Source organism: Calliopsis andreniformis, chromosome 10 (genome assembly GCF_051401765.1).
Source record: "Calliopsis andreniformis isolate RMS-2024a chromosome 10, iyCalAndr_principal, whole genome shotgun sequence".
Lineage (NCBI taxonomy): Eukaryota > Metazoa > Arthropoda > Insecta > Hymenoptera > Andrenidae > Calliopsis > Calliopsis andreniformis.
The window spans coordinates 12,896,232-12,916,981 of record NC_135071.1 but is presented as its reverse complement, the minus strand read 5'-3'; the positions used below and the strand labels follow the sequence as shown (position 1 = coordinate 12,916,981).

The following is a 20,750-nucleotide window of genomic DNA, read 5'->3' as shown; positions in this document are numbered from 1 at the left end:
TTAAATTCTGATAATACTTTATTCTGTCTGCTTTAATTATTTTACATTACTGATAAGTATTAAATCACGATTTAAGTATATTACTTATCTTAACTATGAATCTGTATTATCTTTTAATAAAAAATATTGCTTCTTAGGCTATATGAGTACGTTATTTACGAAACAGTTTATTATTTACCAAATTATAATCAAATTCCCAATACAGCATACTGAGTATACAATAAGAAAATATAACAATTAGTTACTCATAATTACTTAATCAAATCCATAATTATAAGTATTAAACTTGTAACGATTAGTGTGACAGAATATTGAATTCCCATTGTTGAATTACAAGGTTTTCTCCCTGTTCTAGATTCGCAAGCACAAACTTCGATTGTGTAACCATCCACCTATAAAATATTTCAAATAATTAAATTGAGGCAACCATTTTTAATTAATAATCCCTTCAAAATAGAATTTAATAATATATGCAGTTAAACTATAAATATATAAGACTATGAAGACTTTTTATTCTGTATTATGTATTTAAAAGAATTACTTACATTTTGTTGATAACATCCAGATGTAACAGCTGTCGTTTGATCCTCTATCACTTTTCCACAAAACAGGGATGTATTAACAACTGTAATTATAATTTCAATATTTTAGGTCTCTTTCTGTTTGTCATTTTAGTATTATATACTTACTATCATTATTATACATAAAAGTATATTTTAAACAAACATTGCCAGAGACTAAAGTACACATCTCAGGTTCTATCTCGCTATCCCAGATAACATTTGTATCTGGTGGTTCATCTGAAGTATGCATTAGTTTTATTATTTTCTCTTATTAATAAAGAATAATGCATTTTAAAAATATATAGATTTTAAGTAAACATTATTAATCATCTCTTTGTATACAAACATTTATAGAAACATTTATATTTTTAATTTATAGCAATTGAAACAATTTTACCTTGCACGATCAAAGGTTCAAAACAAGGGACACCTTTGAAGGCTGAACAATTATATTTTTCAGGTTTATTATTAAACACTGGTGCTACCCATGTATACTGGAAACAGTATTTCTTATCGTAATCCAAAGCTACAAATTAAATTAAGAACACACTTTTAGTGATTTTCTTCTCAAATTTTATAAAGTTTATGCACTTTAATTGTAATTACCCAATGATAGATGTGCAACACAAACTATTAAAAACACATATAAAATGATCTTCATTTTGGAATGGTCAATACATGATTTTAGACAGTTCTTTCTGGACGTCCGTTTTATCTGATAAAGGTATTATCAGCTCATACTGATTCGTCATTTATCTGATAGTGCACCTACAATGCATCATTATAATATGATAGATTGTAGTGTAAAAGGTTTGATTTCACTTGTCGCATAGAAACTTCGGAAGCGTAGGTTTCTGAATATTTATTTCGTTAAAAAGAACAACATTCAAAATATTTGTAATTTATTAAAATGTCTAATGTATATTTACATTCATAGAAGATATAAGAAATTTTTAATAGTCATGTTATAAAGTAAGTAGAAATCAGCCATTATAAAAAGGTTCTTAGTCTACTCGTAAAGATAAATATGTTTTGTAAATGCTTTATACATGTTTATATCTGAAATGCATTTTCTTTGTTCGTTTATGAAAGTATAATTTGAAAATTAGGTAAAAAATTTAGTTAAAATTCATCATGTCTTGTTAGTGATTCTCCAAAATTAGTTGCTTGAGAACCAACAAAAATATCATATTTATCTAATATTTCTTTCTTTGTGAGTTTTTGATCTGCATCTGTATCTGCTTCAAATATTAAGTGTCTAGATTCAGCTTCGGCATGGTCAAAGTCAGCTGGACTAATCCAAGTTTTCACCTAAGGAAGAATGAATTAGAATTTATTAATTGCAGTATAATAGTGGTATAATTAAGAATATTGGTACTCAAAGTAACACATTACCTCTTCAAAGTCTAGGTAACCATTTCCATCCTTGTCTCTATACATAGAAAATTGTTCTTTCTCATTTTTCACCCACTCTGGTTCCTCCTCACCTTCTACACCATCATACATATCACCTACAATAAAAAATGTTTTTTATTTACACAAGAAATTTCTTCTATTCTTTTATTTAATATTTATATAACAAAATAAAAGAAGATACATACCAATATATTCTGCAAGAGACACTTTCCCATCTCCATCTTTATCAATATCTTCCATGGTTTCCAATACCACAATATCTTTCATATGATCAGTTTCCTCTGCATGAAGAAAAGAAACAAATTCTTCCTTCGTGAGAGCATCATCACCATCCAAATCAGCAGCTGACCACCGTCTTCTATCTCTTTTAAGCATTGCTATGTAAGAAAAAGAATTATTCTTTGATTTATCGTTATTCTCTGCTTCCTGTTCATCTAAGTCTCCATAAACCATCGCCATGTACTCCGACCATGGCAGTTTCTCTTTCTCTTGTGGGTTATGAGATTTCCACTGGCGTTCAACATTATCTCGAATGTAACGGCGTTGTGTATGTAATATCCAATCTTTAAGTTCTTCTCCAGTGACGAAACCATCTTTGTCTTTGTCTATTTTGTCAACTATTATTCCTAATCTTCTTGTACTTTCTTCAGGGGATAGCTGATCAAAAGTCTGCGCCTCTTCACCCAGAAAGGCTTCATGATCATAGGCTGGGTTATGTTGAGAATTGATGTAATGTTCTTCATCGCTTGGCTCCTAAGACAAAACCTAGCTCAAGACACTAACGCTTAAAGTAGCCAAAAATAATATGAAATCACTTGAGTTGAGACAAGACATGTACGTACATGGTTCATTTGAACAAAAAAATAAGATTAAGTATTTTTACTATGTTCAATTTTTTAAATATACACAAGACAAGGTTACACGTACAAAATCAATATAATTATCATACAAATAATTATAATTGTTCACCAATTTTATAGAAACTTTAAACGAAGATTTTTTAAGAAGATGCAACTGATTAAAAGCTAAGAACAAACCTTATTAATGACTCGTGGCTTGGGATCGTCATCCGGCTTTGGGATCGCCGTCGCTAGGACGGAAAAGCCAATCAGAATTTGGAAGAGCATGAATTCTTGCATAACCACGTGAACAATAAAAGAGTAAAAAAGGCACGGAATGATCGGTAATATAACTAGCTGAGCCTTAAACCGTAGAAAGGGGTCAACGGGGGTAACGTTGACGAGCAAAATCCGAGAAGCTCCCGTTCAGCTTACTCGTGCTTCCACATCAGCAAAGCTTAACGTCTTGCTCGACGTTGGTCGCATCCCCACTTTCCAGCTACATACATATTCGTTTCAGAAACCATTTGTGATGCTGCCACCTTTGCTCCATATCGCCAGCATCATGACCGACTTTAGACTTTATGGGATGCTGGATGGACGAACGCTATCAAATCGAACCGCCTTTGATTACGTATGACTGGCCCACGTGATTACTGATAACAGGACAGCAGCGATTCAAATCTCCCTCGTGAAGTGAACAATTTTATTTAAAAAAGAAATCCTGCGTTATACTAAATTTAATTCAATAAAAGAAAAGATTGTTATATTCAGAAAAGGATATATTACTCTTTTATGTGTGTAATAAAATAGACTAGAGATATTTATGCAAATTTTTATTAATGTAGGTATGAAGATACGGTATTTAAATAGAGATTTTATTCACCCTTACAAATTAATGATATTTTGAATATTTTGGATATTTTTAAATGTTGTGTGTGCTTTACTCTTTTTTATGCACTTTTATGCAAGTTTCGAGAATTTGAAACTCTACACTCTTTTCGTAATTAAAAATTCTCGAAATTCTGATACTTAACAACTAATTATAATAGAATTCTTAATAAATATTAGGATATAAAGAACTTTAAAATCGATGTAAGCTGTTTCTTCTAAAAGTCTAATAAAATACAGTATCTGCCAATAAAAAGATTTGATCAGTGAAATCGTCTATATAAATAATTGTTGTCGGCCTATTGCATCTTTTTCAAGTTACGAGTTAAGGGTTTAACTGTTCAGCGTCTGATTAACTAATTATTGCATTTAATCTACTGTTGTCTAGCTATAAAAAGATACACTGTGTGTGTACATCTAGGGTCCAGGACCTTATGTCTAATTTTAGACCATACATCTGTAACGATACTTCAATTTCCTGTGGGCGATTGGAAGCTAACGCTGGAGGTTTCACTTACACTCAAAATGAAAGAAATTTCCTCTTTCCTTCTATCAAAATTAATCAAACAAACTTCCGTATTATAATAAATTCTACACTAGCTTCATTTCAGAAGAATATACTCAATATTTCGTATAATGTATTTATTTTGAAATAATTAAACAAATTCTATTAACGAGCAACTTCATTTAGCGTTGATAAAGCAAGTATATTAAAATTAAAAAAAGGTATTGTACGCGTATTAAGTTCAATACTTTCTTATTAATAAATCTCAAATTTGTATATGTCCATTGCGATGAACATTCATTAAATATAATGAATAGCTTTACAAAATGTCAGATTCGAAATGATGCTACAAAGTGTTAATTTTAAGATATTAAGTAAATATTTTTTTAATTCGAGGATGTTTGCAATAGTTATGACAGAAAGGGAGTGTTGTTACTCCTCGACGATCATTTTCTATAATATGAATGAGTCATTTGCAGCGTCTCTTTTATCTAGGACATGCTTATCCAGTTATCTTATATTTGTCGGTGATAAAGAGAGCGGTAGGTGGAAGTTTCAGGTATCTGCTGATGGAAACGTCCATAAGAACGGTGCCCACGTTTTGATAGTATCTTATTGTGTGACTCTCGCGAAAAAAAAAAAAACGAAATTGGAAATTGTTGTGTGTGAAATTGAAGGTGTTAAACGATGGTTGCCAAAGCTTCCGGGCCTCAATTGGAGCAACGTATTCAGTGCATAAAATTTACTATTTTCTGCCTAAATGCCATCATATGGGTGAGCGAAAAAAAATAAAAATAAATAGGATACTACGACCCAAACAAACTATTTGCATTATGATTAAAGTAGAAAGTGTAAAGTAGAAAAGATCGAATTTTCCTCCCATTATTTTTAAGAAATTCGAACCATTTATTTGCCAAATCGATTAACTCCACGAAACAAAACTGTTTATACTTTTTTTTTCAATATAAAAAGTGAAGCATCAGTCAAGTGATTTGGAAGTAAAATTTTCAAGAATTCAGAAGGCGGAGTTAATCACTTTGGCCTGTGAATGGTTCATTTATAAATTTCGTTTTTTAGCAGACTTTTCTGTCTTGTCGTTACGTCATCGTTTACAATTCTTTTGCGGGGGTGTATTCTTATCCTACAAATGATTCTTAGAATCGTCGCTCGACTATGACCATGTTAATATGTCTGCGGAGGCAATTTAGATTGAAACGCTTCTTATTGCAACATACGTACATCCTCGTTACATTCGAATCAATGTGAGTCAGATCACCGCGTACCAATCATATCAATCTTTATCAGCGTGACGAATACGAGGGATTGTAACTATTAAAGAAAAATCTGAAAATTAAAAATTAAAGTACCCGATAAAATACACGTACTTTCTCATCGTCGTATTTAGATACATCTTAATAGAATTAGAATTTAGGATTGGTAGAAAGGGAAATAGAATTGATATTCAGTAGAATCAATAGCAAATTCAGCTCAAATTCTTTTTCATTAATCAAGCCTACATTTAATGGACAACAAGTAATCCTCAGCTTGATTTATTAAGAACAAAAAATAGAATTTCGTTTCACTAAGCTTTTCGACATTTCTTATGCATTTTTATTTCTTTTACTAGCTACTCGGCAGCGCAATGTTCGGATTGTGCATGTGGCTGAGATTGGACCCAGGCTTTCAAGAATGGGTTGAGTTCCTTGAGATGTATGAATTCTACATAGGCATTTACATTCTACTTGCTGCGTCGATATTCATCATAATAATTACGTTCATCGGCTGCGGCGTCGCTCTTATGGAACACATTATTGGCCTCTATGTCGTAAGATAACGTTAATTTATCATTAAACTTGGAAATGCTACTTTAATTTCTTAACCCAGTAATTTGTTGACTAGAACGCCTACAGTGTGTTTAATGCTATATTGAGTCATTCGAAAAATTCGTTGCGATGTCTCAAGCAGAGTTTATGATTTAATGTACAGGGTGTAAAGAATATACGTAACAATATTTTAAAGATTGATAAGGGACCTTAAATGGAGTACAAAATGCCCTATAACATAGTGCTCGATCTGCATTCATTGTGCAGTAATAATATCTTTGAGTTAATATACATATGTGTTACATTAACAATCGATTGAAAAGTTTGTACATCTTCGTTGATCCTAAAACCACAACACTTAGTAATTATTTCCAACATTTTCACAGTATGCAGGTCTACAACTCTTCTGCTACATTCTTGGTCTGGCTGGCACAGCGACGGTTCTGGATTATTCTACTTATGACAGTAAAATTCAACCGCTGATACGACGATCTATGACTGCTCTCATCAACAAGTACCACGACGAACGGGCAACGTACATTCTTCAATTAATCCAAGAAAGCGTAAGGCGATACGACCAGTTGTTATTAATAGACATAAAAAGACATAAAAGCGCTGTAATTTCCTTAAAAACTGTTAGTGATAGAGGCAAACCTTTTTTAATGGTTCAAGACCCAATGAAGGGGATACAGCTATGTGTTCTCCAGTTGTGTATGTTTAGTATGTCCATCGAAAGTAGTTCAGAATTTTTCGTGTACGCTTGTTCCATGTCTGTTGGAGCAAACGACGTGAAACTCATCGAAAGATTTTAAAATAGATCGGATGTTGTGGCGCTGATGGACCTATGGATTATGTGAACTTGAAGAAACCACTGCCCACCGAGTGTAGGGATACTGTTACTGGGAATGCATTCTTCCATGGATGTGTGGAAGAGATTTCATGGTTTTTGGAAGGCAGAACTGGATGGTTGGCTGGTTTAGCATTGGCGCTGTGTTTACTTCATGTAAGCTTTCCGATTTCTGTGTTTTATCTATGCTTATTCCTGTGTCTCCAAAAAATTGGAGTTGAGGCCTTAATTGAGATCTAGAATATAGAATTTATATTTGTAGAAAGAGGAAAAAACTATTAACAAAAAATTATTATTAATTTACTATTAATATTAAATTATTGAACAATGTCATCGTTTCGTAAAATAGGTTCACCATTTAACAGCAGATTTAATTTTACAGGTAATAATAGCTGCTCTTAGCTTGACACTTATTCGAGCTATCAAGAAAGAAGAGGAGTCTATCACATTCAAGCGCTAATTTTTATTCTAATTTATCATTTATGCAGATCGACTTGCATTTCATGCTAGATTCAAGAATACATTATTCGCTCCATCGAAATCTTCTGAAAAGACTATGAAGATGTGGAGAACGTTTTTTATCGCAACTCTTCATTTTTTAATCTTGATATACAGCTTAATATAATATTTGTAAGTTTGTAAGCTTTTAAACGAACTAAATATTGAATATACTCTTCCGCGTTGAAGAAGTACCTACATGATTTAAAATTTCATTATTCATTGCTGTATGACATATTTTCTACTTTCTTATTTTCATTACTTTTGAATTATTTTTTGTACATTAGTACTTATTTTTAGAAACGTTAATCCAATTCATATAAATTACACACGATAATTCTAAGAACTAATTTGAGTCATGGTTCATTTATTATTTTTACGTACTTTATTTACAAAATTTTTAATATACATACAATATCGTATAATAGTCGCTAATTTATTTACAATGATTTGTTTGTCAACCAATTAGGTACAATCGTTGTTGAGCACCACGTGATTAGAGATAGTTAACGTAAATCAGCTCTCTGAATTTAAACGTCTTGAACACCATAAAACGTATAGCGTAAAATATTAAAACTATTTTGGAGCTGCACTGTTGAATGTAATCGAACTTGATACAGTTAGACACAAGTATTTTTTTAAATTAATATCAAATAGATGTACAATCTTAGACAAATTATTGATCAAATAAAAATTTGGAAATCTCAGTAAAGTTACAAGAAAGAAAAAAACAGAAAAACGATTATTTACAAAATTTACATAAAATTTCGATCGAAAATTACGTTCAATTTGGGAATGTGATTTGTGTTTGCATCTCATTTTATCTAGATTTTAATCACTGACTGATGCAGAAATCTCTTATGAACTGACTTTTTCTGCTTAACGAAATAAAAGCATGAGCTTTAAAGAATGATGGAAAAATGAACTTAAGACTATCGAAATTTTTTATATTTACCGTCACAGCTAGAAAGTGAATTTCATTTCCAATTGAACAGCATCAAATAAACTTTGTTTCTGTAAACTTCATATTAAATAAATACTACCATAGAACGTAAACTTTTTGTTATCGATTTTATAAATTTTAATTCATACTTTACTGTTCTCTATGTTTCACTCTCTATCCTTCAAAAGCTACAGAGCACTGATCCGTACACCTTACACACTAATCCTAAACACTAGATTTTAAATACGTTAAATAACTTTACTCTAAAATGCCAAATTTTTATGCAGCAAGACCTATGGAGACCTAATAGAATCGAATCTTCAACGATTAAGTTCCTAAACGATATTTAGGGTAAATGTACCAATTACTGTGATCATTAAGGCTATCTGTCCCAGTTTTAGTTAAATCAAACAGTATTATTTCATTTTTTGGTACTTTTCAACGTATTTATATTAAATTCAATATTTTTTCTACTTACAGGAATTTTTTCGCAACTAAAATATTGGAAACACTTTAAGTATTAATTAAAATACAAAAAGAGGTTCATGCACCAATTACTTCTACACTTGTATCAATTACTGTACAATTATCATATTTTCAATGATACAGAAGTATTATATTTTCAATTTGAATACATAATTCAAAGATTCGAGTTTACGAAAAAGAATAAACATTTTCAATTTAATACTGCTACGTTTTGCTACATGTGAAAATAAAAGGGAGGTACAGTATTCAGCCCCCACATAGTAATTGGTACTCTTACCCTACTCGGCGTTAATCGATGCAAACTTTCTTTTTCCCACTTTTAGTACCCGCCAGATTGAAACGTCCCCCCTTTCGATCCACTTATCAAGATCAATTAGTTCCTTCACACTGCCACTGCGGACCGAGAGCAACCTACCCCGCGTAGGGGAAGGGTGGATAGGCAACAGGTGGTGGATAGTAACCTGGAAAAACAGGGACAGACGGCTGAACAGGTACAGTAGTCGTGACATAGGTCGTGATCTCTGTTGGCACCACTCGGCTGGAATACAGCGTGGTGTAAGCTGTCTTCGCTCCAAAGGTCAGCTTCAGAATCCTCGAGTCAGAGACAGTGGCCAGCGTTTGCGTGACCAGAGGCGTGCTCGTCACCGTGAACTGCGGCTGCTGCGGGAACAGAGGCAATTGTGGTGGCAATTGTGGTGGCAATTGCGGCGGTAATTGCGGCGGTAATTGTGGTGGCAGAACTGGCGCGATAGTGGATGTTCCGTATTCGTAAGAGGTCCGTGGCACAGTGCCCACGGGCCTGGTTAACGTCGAGTACAACGTGTTCCCGTTGTTCACCACTGGGATCACGTGAGACTCGTACACTGTCTCGAGGACAACGACTGGTCGCGAGGTGGTGATCACCTGTTGCTGCTGCTGGCCGAAGTACTTCAGCAGGGCCAGCTGATCGGGCGTCAACTGGGACTCGATGGAGCTGCTTGACTCTTGCTTCACTTTCGACGATGAGATGGACTTAAACGGCTCCAAATCTGAATCCATGTCGCTGTTGGGTGCTACCACTCTTTTGGGAATATCGTCATCGTCTCTGTCCTCGTCACCTACGTCTAGCTCTAGGTGAAGCTCGCTTCCTGCCTCGTCGAGTTTCGAGTTGAACTCGTTCAGCGCTTTCCCGGGAATGAACTGGTAGATGTCCATGGGTGGTAGAGTCTTCGTGGCAGTGACGACGCGAGCGATATTGTACGTCTGCACTAGGGTCAATTTGGTGGTCGTGTTGCCACCGTATATGACTGGTAGCAGGTGAGTTTTCAAGAGTGTCTGGGTGGTTGAGAAGGTTTCTGTTATGGTTTCTAAGGGAGGGGTGGCTTGGCCAGATTCTAGAGATATGGCTGGAAGAGTCGCCACTGCTGAATCTAGGGGTAGGGTTGTCTCGTAAGCTGCTGCGGTGTTTGCAAGGAGGTTCTCTGTTAAAGGTTCACTTGGTGATATCGTGCTGGATGGGTCTATCGTCGAGAATGATTTCTTCATGGTAGAAGTCACTGTAACGTAGCGGGTGTTTCTTAGGGTTCCAACCTGTAATCAATAGAAATAGTTAATGTAGGTGCTAGTTAGTTTGTTTCTTCTTTTATTTTTCTGGCGACTATAATATAACAGTGGGAAAGTATTACTATTGACTTTTATTCTCAAATTTTGACCCCCCAGTTTTTCTCCCAGAGGGGAACATCAGATGGGGGTTAAAGTTACAGCAAATTATATTCTATCAACTTTCTTGCACATCATGAAAAAATACTATTGATAGAAAAGGTTTTCTCAAATACTCCCTTCCCACTTCCAAAAATAGAAAATACTGAATTCTGATAAAATGCTAATTAATAAACAATTTTTTTCTTAACTCTCACCTGGAATGTATATGGCGATTTAATAGTAGCGATTTCGAAGTACGTATTACTGAGATCAGAAGCTGTCGAAATCTCAACGTTAATTGTCTCAACAGGCAGGATCTGTTCAGAATGCTGTTGATCATTAACACTAACACTAGCTACGTCTTCACTTTCGCTTGGGTCCAACTCGTCGTCGTTTCCAACCTCTTGGATCTTCCTTTGAGCTACCTGGCCTGTCGTAGACGCTGTCGTTGTGGACGTCGACACATAGGACGCAGTAGTCTTGTTATCATCAACATTCAGAGCACCCTCGGTGGTGCTAGTTTCAGGGGTGGAGCGCAACTCATCTTCGTCGATTTGCTTTCGAATAACTACTCTAGGCTTAGGAGTCGTTTTATAAGACCAGCGTCCTTGCGTTCTCGGTAGCTTCAATTTCGGCGCAGGATTCGAGCTGACAGGTTGCTGTTCGATTTTGTTTCTGTTACTCTGCTTGGATGGCAAACTTGGCTGACTGTTTGGTCGAAAGCCAGTGCGACGACGAGTGACGGGCGTCTCTGTCGTTGTCGTTGGAGGACTGCGATTCCTGGTGAGATTAAAGAGTTGATTCACATAAACAAGGTATAGAAATTTGTTGTATCAATTGCAAGTATTTACTTATAGCTTGGTCTTGGTGTAGTGCTTGTTCGATTTTTTAATTTCGGTTGCTGCACTTCACCACTATCGTAGTCTTCGCTGATTTTGTTGCGGAATTTCGGGCGAACTGCAGCTGGGCTGGGATTCTTTCGCGTACTGCGTACTGTGGAACCTAGCAATAGACAATCCACTTTAAGTGCATCATGAATAAATAAATATAAATTTGGTACTAATAGCAGTCATGTTAAATCTACTGTTAAAAGTAACTTCTTAAAATTTAGTAGGTACTTTTAGACAGTTCAGACACGTATTAACATATTCAAGACTAGTGTATCTCGTCAAGACTGTCCTCGGCAGACTGTCCTCAACAGTCTCTAACTCTTTACAGTCCTATTTATTTTCCCCAATTTTAATAGTCTGGTCTCACTTATTTTGTTTGATTTTTTCAATTCATCTTCCTGTAGTAAGGTAAATGTCCCAATATCTAAACATTAGCGTTACTTTTATTCAATGTTAGGCTTAAATTCTAATGTATTAAGTAACCTAATTAAAAATAAAAATTAGTGTCAGAAAATAGTACCCTCAGTTTCTTGAATCTCATAATTAAAGTATCGAGACATATAGTTTTAAGTTGATTATTTACCGAGACATTTGACATTTTAAGCGTTTAGGTATTGGAACATTTACTTTAACTTCAATTAACTTTTCATGATTTTATACGCTGTATAAATATACCAGTAGGTATGTCGAATCACACTCGACATTGGACTCCAAACGATTGACTATAAAAATGACTCACACTCAAATGTTGCATCCTCAGCTAATGAGGAGAGCTATCCCCTGACTCACCGAATGGGTCATCGGTATCCAATGTGTTATAAACGTAGAGTAATTATGCAATTATGTAGAGTAATTATCATTTCTTTATTTTACCAGCTGGAGCACTGAACAGAACTTCCAAAGGCAACGATGACTCCTCTTGTTGGTTCGTTGGCGTGGGTTCCAGCTGAGGTTTCAGTTTGCCTTGCTGCGGGCCGATGGTTTTCAAGATTCGCTGAGTACTAGATGGACGGATCTTGCCTTCAGGAATCGGTGGTGTGCCAGAAAGAATCCTCGAAGAGCTTTGGAGCACTTGAGCGTACTTGCCATTTATATAAGTACCAATTACGCTGGTTTCATGAACGGTAGTCAGTCCATCCTTAACAATAGTACCACCAAGTTTCGTAACAAGCCCAGTTGGGTTTTCCTTCTCCCTACGACCCGTGGGTCGGGGTTTTCCATGGGCTTTCGAAGATGTTCTTAAATTAATTAGCTGTGAAATGAAAATCACTCGTAATATTTAAAATTATTGAATAAATTGAACGTTTAATGTTTTTCGGAGTAGGGATGGAGAAAATTGAAAAAAATATTATTACCGTGTAAAACCATTATTGAACTGCGCAATGCCTTTCTCTATCAATTTTCTCTGATTCTATGATCAGAATCTTTTTACCCTGATGAACTTTAAAAGGAGACCTTGGCTCGATGAGCTGTGGCGGTGAAATCGTTCATCATACGATCTAAGACTCAACTTTCACACGTTTTGTGGTCATTGCTATACCGCAGTAAAACCATTCATGGAGAATCAATTCACAGCGTAGCAAAAGAAATAAAAAGCTCGTAAAGATTTTATTTTTTAAACCGCACTAGACTCTATATATTTCGAGTTTGAGGATAGGAATACATGTAATTATTAAATATAGGTATGATAACCAGTTACTATACATTCCTTGATAGGTTTTTAAGCCTTCTTTGGTAAAATTTCATATCACGCGACTGATACATTGGAATTTATTAATTTGCAAAACTAGATTTTCTGGTCTAGTCGTCTTATCTCATATTTACATATAGCAGAACAATCCGTGTCAATGTTAATTATATACGACGAGAGGAAACTTAATAGGTGCGAAATTGCATCATTGATCAATGATTTGGAACGGAAGGCTTTCTCACGGAGTAACGCCACGACACGCATACTACAGAAGCTACATAGAAATTAAATAGCCAGAACTGTGTCAATTAGCTATCTTAGTTTTTCAGTTTAATTTAAGGGACGAAGAATAATTTCATTTGAAAAGTTTCGTTTGAAAGGGAATTTAATTCAGCTTTCTTACTTTGTACGTCTCATCAATTATTTCAGCGGGCTGCTTCGACAGGAAGTCGTACTCAGGTTCTGCAAGATTGTTCTTCACACCAGGCGTTTCATCCTTTGGTTTTATTTGCACCTGTGATGGTAGGACAGGACTTTTTGTCATTGACTGCTCTTGAATATTTGGTTCCTGAAACACGTAAGTATTTTATTTGTACAGTTATTTTTATCTGAATAATTATTTGTTCTATTAGTTTGAATAATGGAGAACAAAAGAAAGTTCAAACTTGGTCTTTAAACGTATACATGTGAGTATTAATAGGTAATTTCTATAATCGATATTGTACTTTATACTAATAAGATTTATCCATTCTATGTCTTTCTTCATTAAGCTTGCTTTTCAAACTTTCTTTTGCCCGCCATTGTATTTAAAAGTTGCTGTCCCAGAAGATGACTTACAATTTATTTAAAGATCTCATAGAAAGCAATGATTAATTTCAAGTTCAGTAATGGATAAACGACCAAGTTTATTAAAAACATTGGCTTAGACGCGCGGCTGAAGCGTTTAAGTAACTTTTGCGCTAGGTTTACGTGATCGTTTGAAAGTAGAAATCTTCTATTTGTGTAGCCATATACATATATGTATTTTGAACAGATGTGAGTAGATACGTTCGAATAGACTTCTAGAACCGGAAAAGTTTGCTTCGAGAAAGGGAAAGTTCTCTACTTCCTGCTTAAGCATTAAAATAAATTGTTATTGTAGAGATTTCACAGATGTACGTTTAATTTTGAAATATGACTACTTGATTAAAAATGTATCATACTAAATCTACATTTAAAAACGTTTCTTCTCGTTTACGTCTTTCTAATCAGAGTTTTTTATGAAACATCATTAGATTGCTGTACCTGGCTCTTTGGAGACCGTATTCCATTATCATCAGAATTAATAACGTTTTGCTCGATCACGGAATTGACAACAACCTTCGTGCCTTTTGTCTGTTTTTTCGTTTCCTCTTCGGAATTCGCCTTGTACGTTTTGCTCGGCTGAATATCAAGCACCACTTTTTCCTGCGTTTCGCTCGGTTTCGTTTGAATAATCGAAACGCTGCTCTTCTTTTCCTTTTCTCCTTCTGAAAGCCCACGGCCAACAATTAAAGTCACAACTTCGTTACTAATAATTCAAATATACAGGATGTTCCGAAATGTATGGTACAAATTGGATTAATGAGATTCTATGCCTCGAAATAAGACAAAAATGAAGAATAACGAAATTAGTTTTCAAGAAAAATGTATTTGAAAATTAGACGAGCACACATGCACCTAATTAATAACTGATGTTAGAGATTTCACTCCACATTGTTGCTGTGATTGATACGAGTCAGCAACAGTAGCATCCTGATCGTTAATAAGCCCTGCTATTATATGGTTGTATCAAATCAGTCACAGCACCAGTCTGAATTGAAATCTGTCATCAGTAACATCAGTCATCAGTTAGATGCACGAGTACTCGACTAATTTTCAAATTCATTTTACTTGAAAACAAAGTCTCCCACGCAGTTTCGTTATTCTTAATTTTCATCGTATTTTGAGCCACAGAATCTCTCTGACCCAATTCGTACCTTCAATTTCAGAACATCCTCTATATTTTTTGCCTATTCAATAAGTCACGTTCACACTGTCAAAAGAACAATGCGATGAAGAACAGGATAAAGTATCACTGACTTCATGTCAGGCGAGGTCTGACCCAAATTATTCATATCCTCTTTGGCTCAAGGTTCTAGCAGAGTTCAAGAAATGTGTTCACTCATTTGACGACTTTAAATTTGCCAAAGAAATTCAAGGATCGATACACTGATTACAAACCATGCTTTCTTTCCTTTCTGCCACCAGCGCATAGCTATTTAACATGTTTTATATGCAAATTCACTTTTATTGGAAATCTTGTTCACCTCGTCGTTGGGTCATGACTCACTTAATGTTCATGGGGAACGTAAATTTTCAAAAATTGAAGTTTATTATAATCCAAGGTGCTGGTTGGTGGTTACCGCAATTAGGGACGAAGGACGTGCGCTAATAGGACGCGATGGGGATGGAAGGAAGAGAATTTTGTAAAAAATGGGTAATTGTACCTGGTGGGGCGCTATTTGGGCTGAACACCATCACCGTGTTTCCAATGGTGGTAGTGAAATCCAGGAATCCATAGACGGTTTGTGTAATAAAATCATTGTTTACTACCGCTGGTTTGGCTGCTACAGCAGTCTCGGCCGACTGACTCTTGTAGACTTGGGCCCCGCACTCTGTAACTAAAAGTGAAACGAAATATTCCATAACTGTTCTCGTTTTAGCAACGTAAACAGCCGATTGCTCGAGGAATCGCTCGGAAACGTAACGCCTTTATGTAATGCATTACACGAAGCCATTGTAAAATCATAGTTTCTGTGAAATTACGTTGTTCGATGTCTAATGGAAGGAAATGAAGCGTTTGAAGCAACAAGGAGGTAAGTAGCAATGAGAGAATATTAATTAATATTAACTTTCAAGGGATTCGAAGTTTTTTAAGATTATAAAGATTTGAAGTACTTTGAACGAGATTAGAAGCCTAGATTAGAAGCCTAATTCTGAAAGACTTTCAAAGCAATTCGAATTTTTCAAACTTTCATATTGGAAACGCTTCTAGGGTATTAGATTATTAACTAGATCTCAAGATCTATTGAAGCTCTTAATATTTTTTATATTTTCCAAATCTTTGGGACACCAAAGTTTCCAACATTTTCAGATTCAAGATTTATTAAAATTCATAATCAAGACTTATCAGGACTTGCAAGACGTTTCAGCTTCGAGGCACATTCGACTTCAAAGGTTCTTATTAAATTCTGAAACTCTTGAAAAAGATAATTTATTAAATTTATGCTATATGATCCATTTTTATACAGTCTCTGTTTATAGTAAACTTATATATCTTGCTTATACCGAGGTTAATGTAGGTTTATTTTTATCGAAGTGCCAAAATTAAAGCTTCCTGATGAAATATATTAACGAAAAACAACGTAGCATTACCAGAATATAAAAAGTGTAAAAAAATAAGTATATAGCTTATTTTGAACCTTCTTTTAGTTTTAGTGTCAATTCCTTGTACAAAATTTGAATTTCAATTGTCTTCGATTTCATATCCTATAGATGCGTCAAAACTGTTTAAGCAACCCAATGCTGTAACGAAAGGCGCAGTATCGCTTACAAATTAAAGTTTCTCACGTTACAGAATGGTATTGTATAAGTATGTACGATCTGTCTAGTACGTGTCAGGTATGGAAAAGAGTAACCATTTAGTAATAAAGCCTTAGGCATTCGAAACCTTTTAATCAACGCGCGTTTCGCTGACTCGTGGCGTCACGAAAAGTCTGTACAGGTCGTTACAAGAAAGGTAGCACGTTGATGCATTTATGGCAAAATATATGTCTGTAAAAAAGTGATCTGTTAGGTTTAAGGTCATTTGAATGTCGCGTTGTCCTAGGTTGTTGACTGGTTCTCAATGCCAGCCATGGCGTGACAAGAGTGCATGGTTCCTTGAGTCTTTTCTCTTGTTTTAGGTCGAGGGAACTAAACTAATTACTCACTATATATTAAAGATATGGCAATGATGAAGTACTTCAACGTCATCGTGTTCAGTCTAATTTCATTCTCCGCCAGGGCGTGAATTTGTAATCTGAAACAAAATACAATGATACAAATATGAAATATTTATGAAAAGGAAATCAAAATTTATTGCTTTTCTTAGCATTGAAAAATATTTTCCATTGTTTACAGAGAATTCTTAGATAGTGAGAATAATTAATCTGTAAATAGAAATATGAATTAATGTATTTTGAAGATGAAACGTTTTAATATTCATCTGTCGAAGGACAGAAGATTATGTGTGTGTTCGTGATATTGTACAATACGCAAACACTTTTTACATAACACAAAAGTGGTAATGTAAACTTCTACGAAGGTAATCATGGTAGACAGATAAGTAAACGTCTTATTTAGATTTGAACTTCTCGTGAGATTGTAAAGTATTCTCAAAAATTGGGAAAAATTTCTTAAAAGGTATTTCCAACAAATTCTAAACATTGAACAGATTTTTTTCTGAATAAATTTTTTAGATACATAATCGTGGAAAGTATCAGTTCTATTGGTTGCAGATATAGCGTGGGTGCAAGATGCAACAAGTGAGTGTATGAATTATAGAAGTATTTTCAGACTCTCATTCTGATGAGTCACGGATCTTTTTATTAACTCAGAACGTGTTCCTAACTTCCAAAATAAATTTTCCTACATTTCAGGTAATTTGAAAGGTGCATAACATGTTTATTGCTACTTTGCATCTTACTTCCCAAGCACGAAATCTCCTCAAACGAAAGTCTCTTCCAAATTAATTACAATAATTTAATCAGTAGCTTCCTAGCATTTCATTCAATAAAAAACATTGAAGGAACATTGAAGCTGTTTCAACATATTTGAATGGTTCAATTAAAGAACAATACAAGTCCAAAAACCACATTCTGAGATATTTGATAACAATTGTAGTTCTATGCATTTTACATACACATAATTTTAAGATCATTCAAAAATGGTTAATTTTGAACTTATACTATTTCTCAATTGGCCGATTTATTTACTATCTTTTCACATATTCTATACATGTCAAATATTTCCAAGAAGCTTTCCAAATTCCTAACACATTAACACAAGTTTCGTTTCTATAGAAAACTATCCACGCGTGCAATCTCCCTTGGTAATTGAACACGTCCATGTAATTAGTGTTAGTGAGCATTAAGCCATTTTTTCAAACACAATGCATCGTTGCAACAGAGCTCGGGGACGTATGAATGACGCCTGCATGATGCACCATCTCATCACGCGTACGTATACAGTTGCGCGCCGCTAAGAAGCCAACGAAATTATTGCATAAGAGCAGCGAGCAGTTGGTAATCGGTTAGCGTGAAACAATAGTAAAAGGCGATACCGTTCCAGCTCGGATGCTCAACAGGCATGACCGGAATTCGTAATTCCAGACCGATTCGCTGAACTTCAAACAATGTCAATCTCTTCATTTCCTAGAAAGCTCATCATTTTTCCCAAAATTTTCAATTCGTCGATTTTACTATATAAAAAGCCTTCAATTTTAACTGACATCAGAATATCTAAATATAATAAATTCGTTGAGGTCTAGACTCTAGGTCTTTCATATCACTGTCTGCTGTCAGTTTCTTCATTTCCTAGAAAGCTCATAATTTTTCCCAAAATTTTCAATTCGTCGATTTTACTATATAAAAAGCCTTCAATTTTAACTGACATCAGAATATCTAAATATAATAAATTCGTTTAGGTTTAGACTCTAGGACTTTCATATCACTGTCTGCTGTCAGTTTCTTCATTTCCTAGAAAGCTCATAATTTTTCCCAAAATTTTCAATTCGCCGATTTTACTATATAAAAAGCCTTCAATTTTAACTGACATCAGAATATCTAAATATAATAAATTCGTTGAGGTCTAGACTCTAGGACTTTCATATCACTGTCTGCTGTCAGTTTCTTCATTTCCTAGAAAGCTCATAATTTTTCCCAAAATTTTCAATTCGTCGATTTTACTATGAAAAGCCTTCAATTTTAAGTGATGACGAAATATCTAAATATAACAAATTCGTTTAGGTTTAGAATTGAAGATTTGCATATCACTGTCTCTTGTTTTCACATATTCGTTGCTTGGTAAGACGTAGGTGTCGAGATAAAGCTTGATAAGGCGTGCTTGCGAGTTGCTATAGAATCGATAAAGGGAAACCACTGTTGGAAGAGGTATCGCGAGTTCATAACCCGTTCCTTTCACTCGTATTCTCCCAAGATATTGCGGCAAGGTGTTCATATAATCTGCTCGCTCGCGGTGAAAATCGCGGGCGATCCTTGGTTCGCGCATTGCTATCGCGAAACGCTCCAATAAAACGGGAAAGGAAGTGCGATTGTTAACAAAGGACTCTCTTGAGCAAAAGCACGCTTTATGCAGAACATCATTTTTTGCGGTGTACACTCACTTGAGGAAAAGAAAATTAATTATAATGTAAGTTTGAAATTTGAATTCAGATTTTACTCTTTCTTTCTGATGCAAATGAGGCTCGAGAACGTTGTTAAAAGGAATTGGTATATTATATCACTCTTTTCTGAGTTTTATCTTTCTGAGATAGTGTTTTTCGTAGGAGAAGGCTAGAATACTTAAATACAACTATGTAGCACAGAGATGTCTTAAAAACATCTTAAAAATATACAATACAATGTTCCTTTATACTTTGTGACGTCAAGTAACTGATTCTCCAAGATAGAACCACATAACATATTTTTAATAACTGTATTTAATAGCTGCTGTTTACATGAAAATTTCCAAGTCGTCAACTTCATATGTCAGTAATATTAACCAAGTGTTAAGAAAAAGTGTTACGTACAGTGATTATTAAGATAATAAGGTTGTATTTCATTATATAAGTTAAATATAAGAAACCCTATTTGTTGAATCCACTAGAAAGTATGACTCTAAATCGCCCTTTTCTGGAGCTTTAGTCATTTCTTTCGTGTATTTTTGCGGCCTGCTTGCAAAATCCGACTTGCTCGTTGAAAGAAACCGAAATTTCTATTTGTCGTACTTCAAGGACTACCGAGTACAGAGTTAAGTCATTCCGTAACGTCCGCAGCAAGGAGTGGTCTCACAAACACTGCTCAACACTATCGTACTTACATCGCATACCCAAGTAGAACACGTTCAAAGAAACGTTAACCGAATGTTGCACAAACAGTGGCTGAGAACTGATAGAGTGCTTATTCGACATAGGTTTATGATTCACCGACGAATTTATGGCGAAGGGCACATTCCTGAAATGGAACTACGCCTATGCAACCCATTGTGGCCTTCTTAGAAATATATATCGATCTTTTTGATAAAAATAATGAACAAATTCTCTAAATAAAAATAATTGAAGATAGTAAGAAACTTCACTACTATGTCTTGAGTGCACTGAGAATTAAATCAGTAGATACATGCTTAAATTTATGACTAATTATATAGAAGAAAAGATGATATTTAAAGCTGTCTTCTTGTTTTTAATTTTATTATTAATCTATTTCAACTCTGTTATTAAGTTTATTATTCTTGTTTCATTTCTATGTTTATTTTACAAAGAATCCAGAAATTTTAACTAAGGTAGATAATTTGAAGTATAGATTCAGTGTAAGAAATAAACTAATTCGAAGTTACTACTGTATATTTACATTATTTGA

At 34.6% G+C, this 20,750-nt stretch overlaps 4 protein-coding genes across 4 annotated transcripts; 1 reads left to right on the top strand and 3 right to left on the bottom strand.

The window, feature by feature from the left end:
* Window positions 1-143: 143 nt before the first annotated feature.
* LOC143184389 (uncharacterized) lies at window positions 144-1,277 on the bottom strand. Its single transcript, XM_076386586.1, has 5 exons — window positions 1,170-1,277; window positions 961-1,089; window positions 690-800; window positions 546-625; window positions 144-392 (listed from the first exon to the last, which is right to left on the bottom strand). The coding sequence occupies exons 1-5, from the start codon at window positions 1,222-1,224 to the stop codon at window positions 252-254; spliced, it is 516 nt and encodes a 171-aa protein (XP_076242701.1). The 5' UTR covers window positions 1,225-1,277; the 3' UTR covers window positions 144-251.
* Window positions 1,278-1,410: 133 nt separating this feature from the next.
* Scf (Calumenin B scf) lies at window positions 1,411-3,365 on the bottom strand. Its single transcript, XM_076386585.1, has 4 exons — window positions 3,017-3,365; window positions 2,165-2,732; window positions 1,959-2,074; window positions 1,411-1,874 (listed from the first exon to the last, which is right to left on the bottom strand). The coding sequence occupies exons 1-4, from the start codon at window positions 3,116-3,118 to the stop codon at window positions 1,686-1,688; spliced, it is 975 nt and encodes a 324-aa protein (XP_076242700.1). The 5' UTR covers window positions 3,119-3,365; the 3' UTR covers window positions 1,411-1,685.
* Window positions 3,366-4,663: 1,298 nt separating this feature from the next.
* Tsp2a (tetraspanin 2A) lies at window positions 4,664-7,412 on the top strand. Its single transcript, XM_076387182.1, has 5 exons — window positions 4,664-4,988; window positions 5,842-6,039; window positions 6,424-6,600; window positions 6,855-7,040; window positions 7,267-7,412. Exons 1-5 carry the CDS (start codon window positions 4,902-4,904, stop codon window positions 7,342-7,344), a joined length of 726 nt encoding a protein of 241 aa, XP_076243297.1. The 5' UTR covers window positions 4,664-4,901; the 3' UTR covers window positions 7,345-7,412.
* A 1,637-nt stretch (window positions 7,413-9,049) lies between these two features.
* On the bottom strand, window positions 9,050-17,106 carry LOC143184387 (uncharacterized). The gene is made up of 8 exons (XM_076386583.1): window positions 17,064-17,106; window positions 15,579-15,752; window positions 14,356-14,579; window positions 13,475-13,639; window positions 12,255-12,633; window positions 11,343-11,493; window positions 10,707-11,271; window positions 9,050-10,380 (listed from the first exon to the last, which is right to left on the bottom strand). Exons 1-8 carry the CDS (start codon window positions 17,104-17,106, stop codon window positions 9,223-9,225), a joined length of 2,859 nt encoding a protein of 952 aa, XP_076242698.1. The 3' UTR covers window positions 9,050-9,222.
* Window positions 17,107-20,750: the final 3,644 nt, after the last annotated feature.

Bases quoted from the DNA above. Each gene is read 5' to 3' on its own strand.
- Tsp2a (XM_076387182.1), top strand. From the start codon at position 4,902: ATGGTTGCCAAAGCTTCCGGGCCTCAATTGGAGCAACGTATTCAGTGC. The intron at 6,601-6,854 runs GTAAGGCGATAC...ATTTTAAAATAG, and splicing joins TTCAATTAATCCAAGAAAGC to ATCGGATGTTGTGGCGCTGA. The intron at 7,041-7,266 runs GTAAGCTTTCCG...TTAATTTTACAG, and splicing joins TGGCGCTGTGTTTACTTCAT to GTAATAATAGCTGCTCTTAG.
- LOC143184389 (XM_076386586.1), bottom strand. From the start codon at position 1,224: ATGAAGATCATTTTATATGTGTTTTTAATAGTTTGTGTTGCACATCTA. The intron at 801-960 runs GTAAAATTGTTT...TGCATACTTCAG, and splicing joins TGAACCTTTGATCGTGCAAG to ATGAACCACCAGATACAAAT. The intron at 626-689 runs GTAAGTATATAA...TTATAATTACAG, and splicing joins TTTTATGTATAATAATGATA to TTGTTAATACATCCCTGTTT.
- Scf (XM_076386585.1), bottom strand. From the start codon at position 3,118: ATGCAAGAATTCATGCTCTTCCAAATTCTGATTGGCTTTTCCGTCCTA. The intron at 2,733-3,016 runs GTTTGTTCTTAG...GTTTTGTCTTAG, and splicing joins AGCCACGAGTCATTAATAAG to GAGCCAAGCGATGAAGAACA. The intron at 2,075-2,164 runs GTATGTATCTTC...TTTTTATTGTAG, and splicing joins GTCTCTTGCAGAATATATTG to GTGATATGTATGATGGTGTA.
- LOC143184387 (XM_076386583.1), bottom strand. From the start codon at position 17,106: ATGACGTTGAAGTACTTCATCATTGCCATATCTTTAATATATA. The intron at 11,272-11,342 runs GTAAATACTTGC...TAATCTCACCAG, and splicing joins ACACCAAGACCAAGCTATAA to GAATCGCAGTCCTCCAACGA. The intron at 10,381-10,706 runs GTGAGAGTTAAG...TATTGATTACAG, and splicing joins AATCGCCATATACATTCCAG to GTTGGAACCCTAAGAAACAC.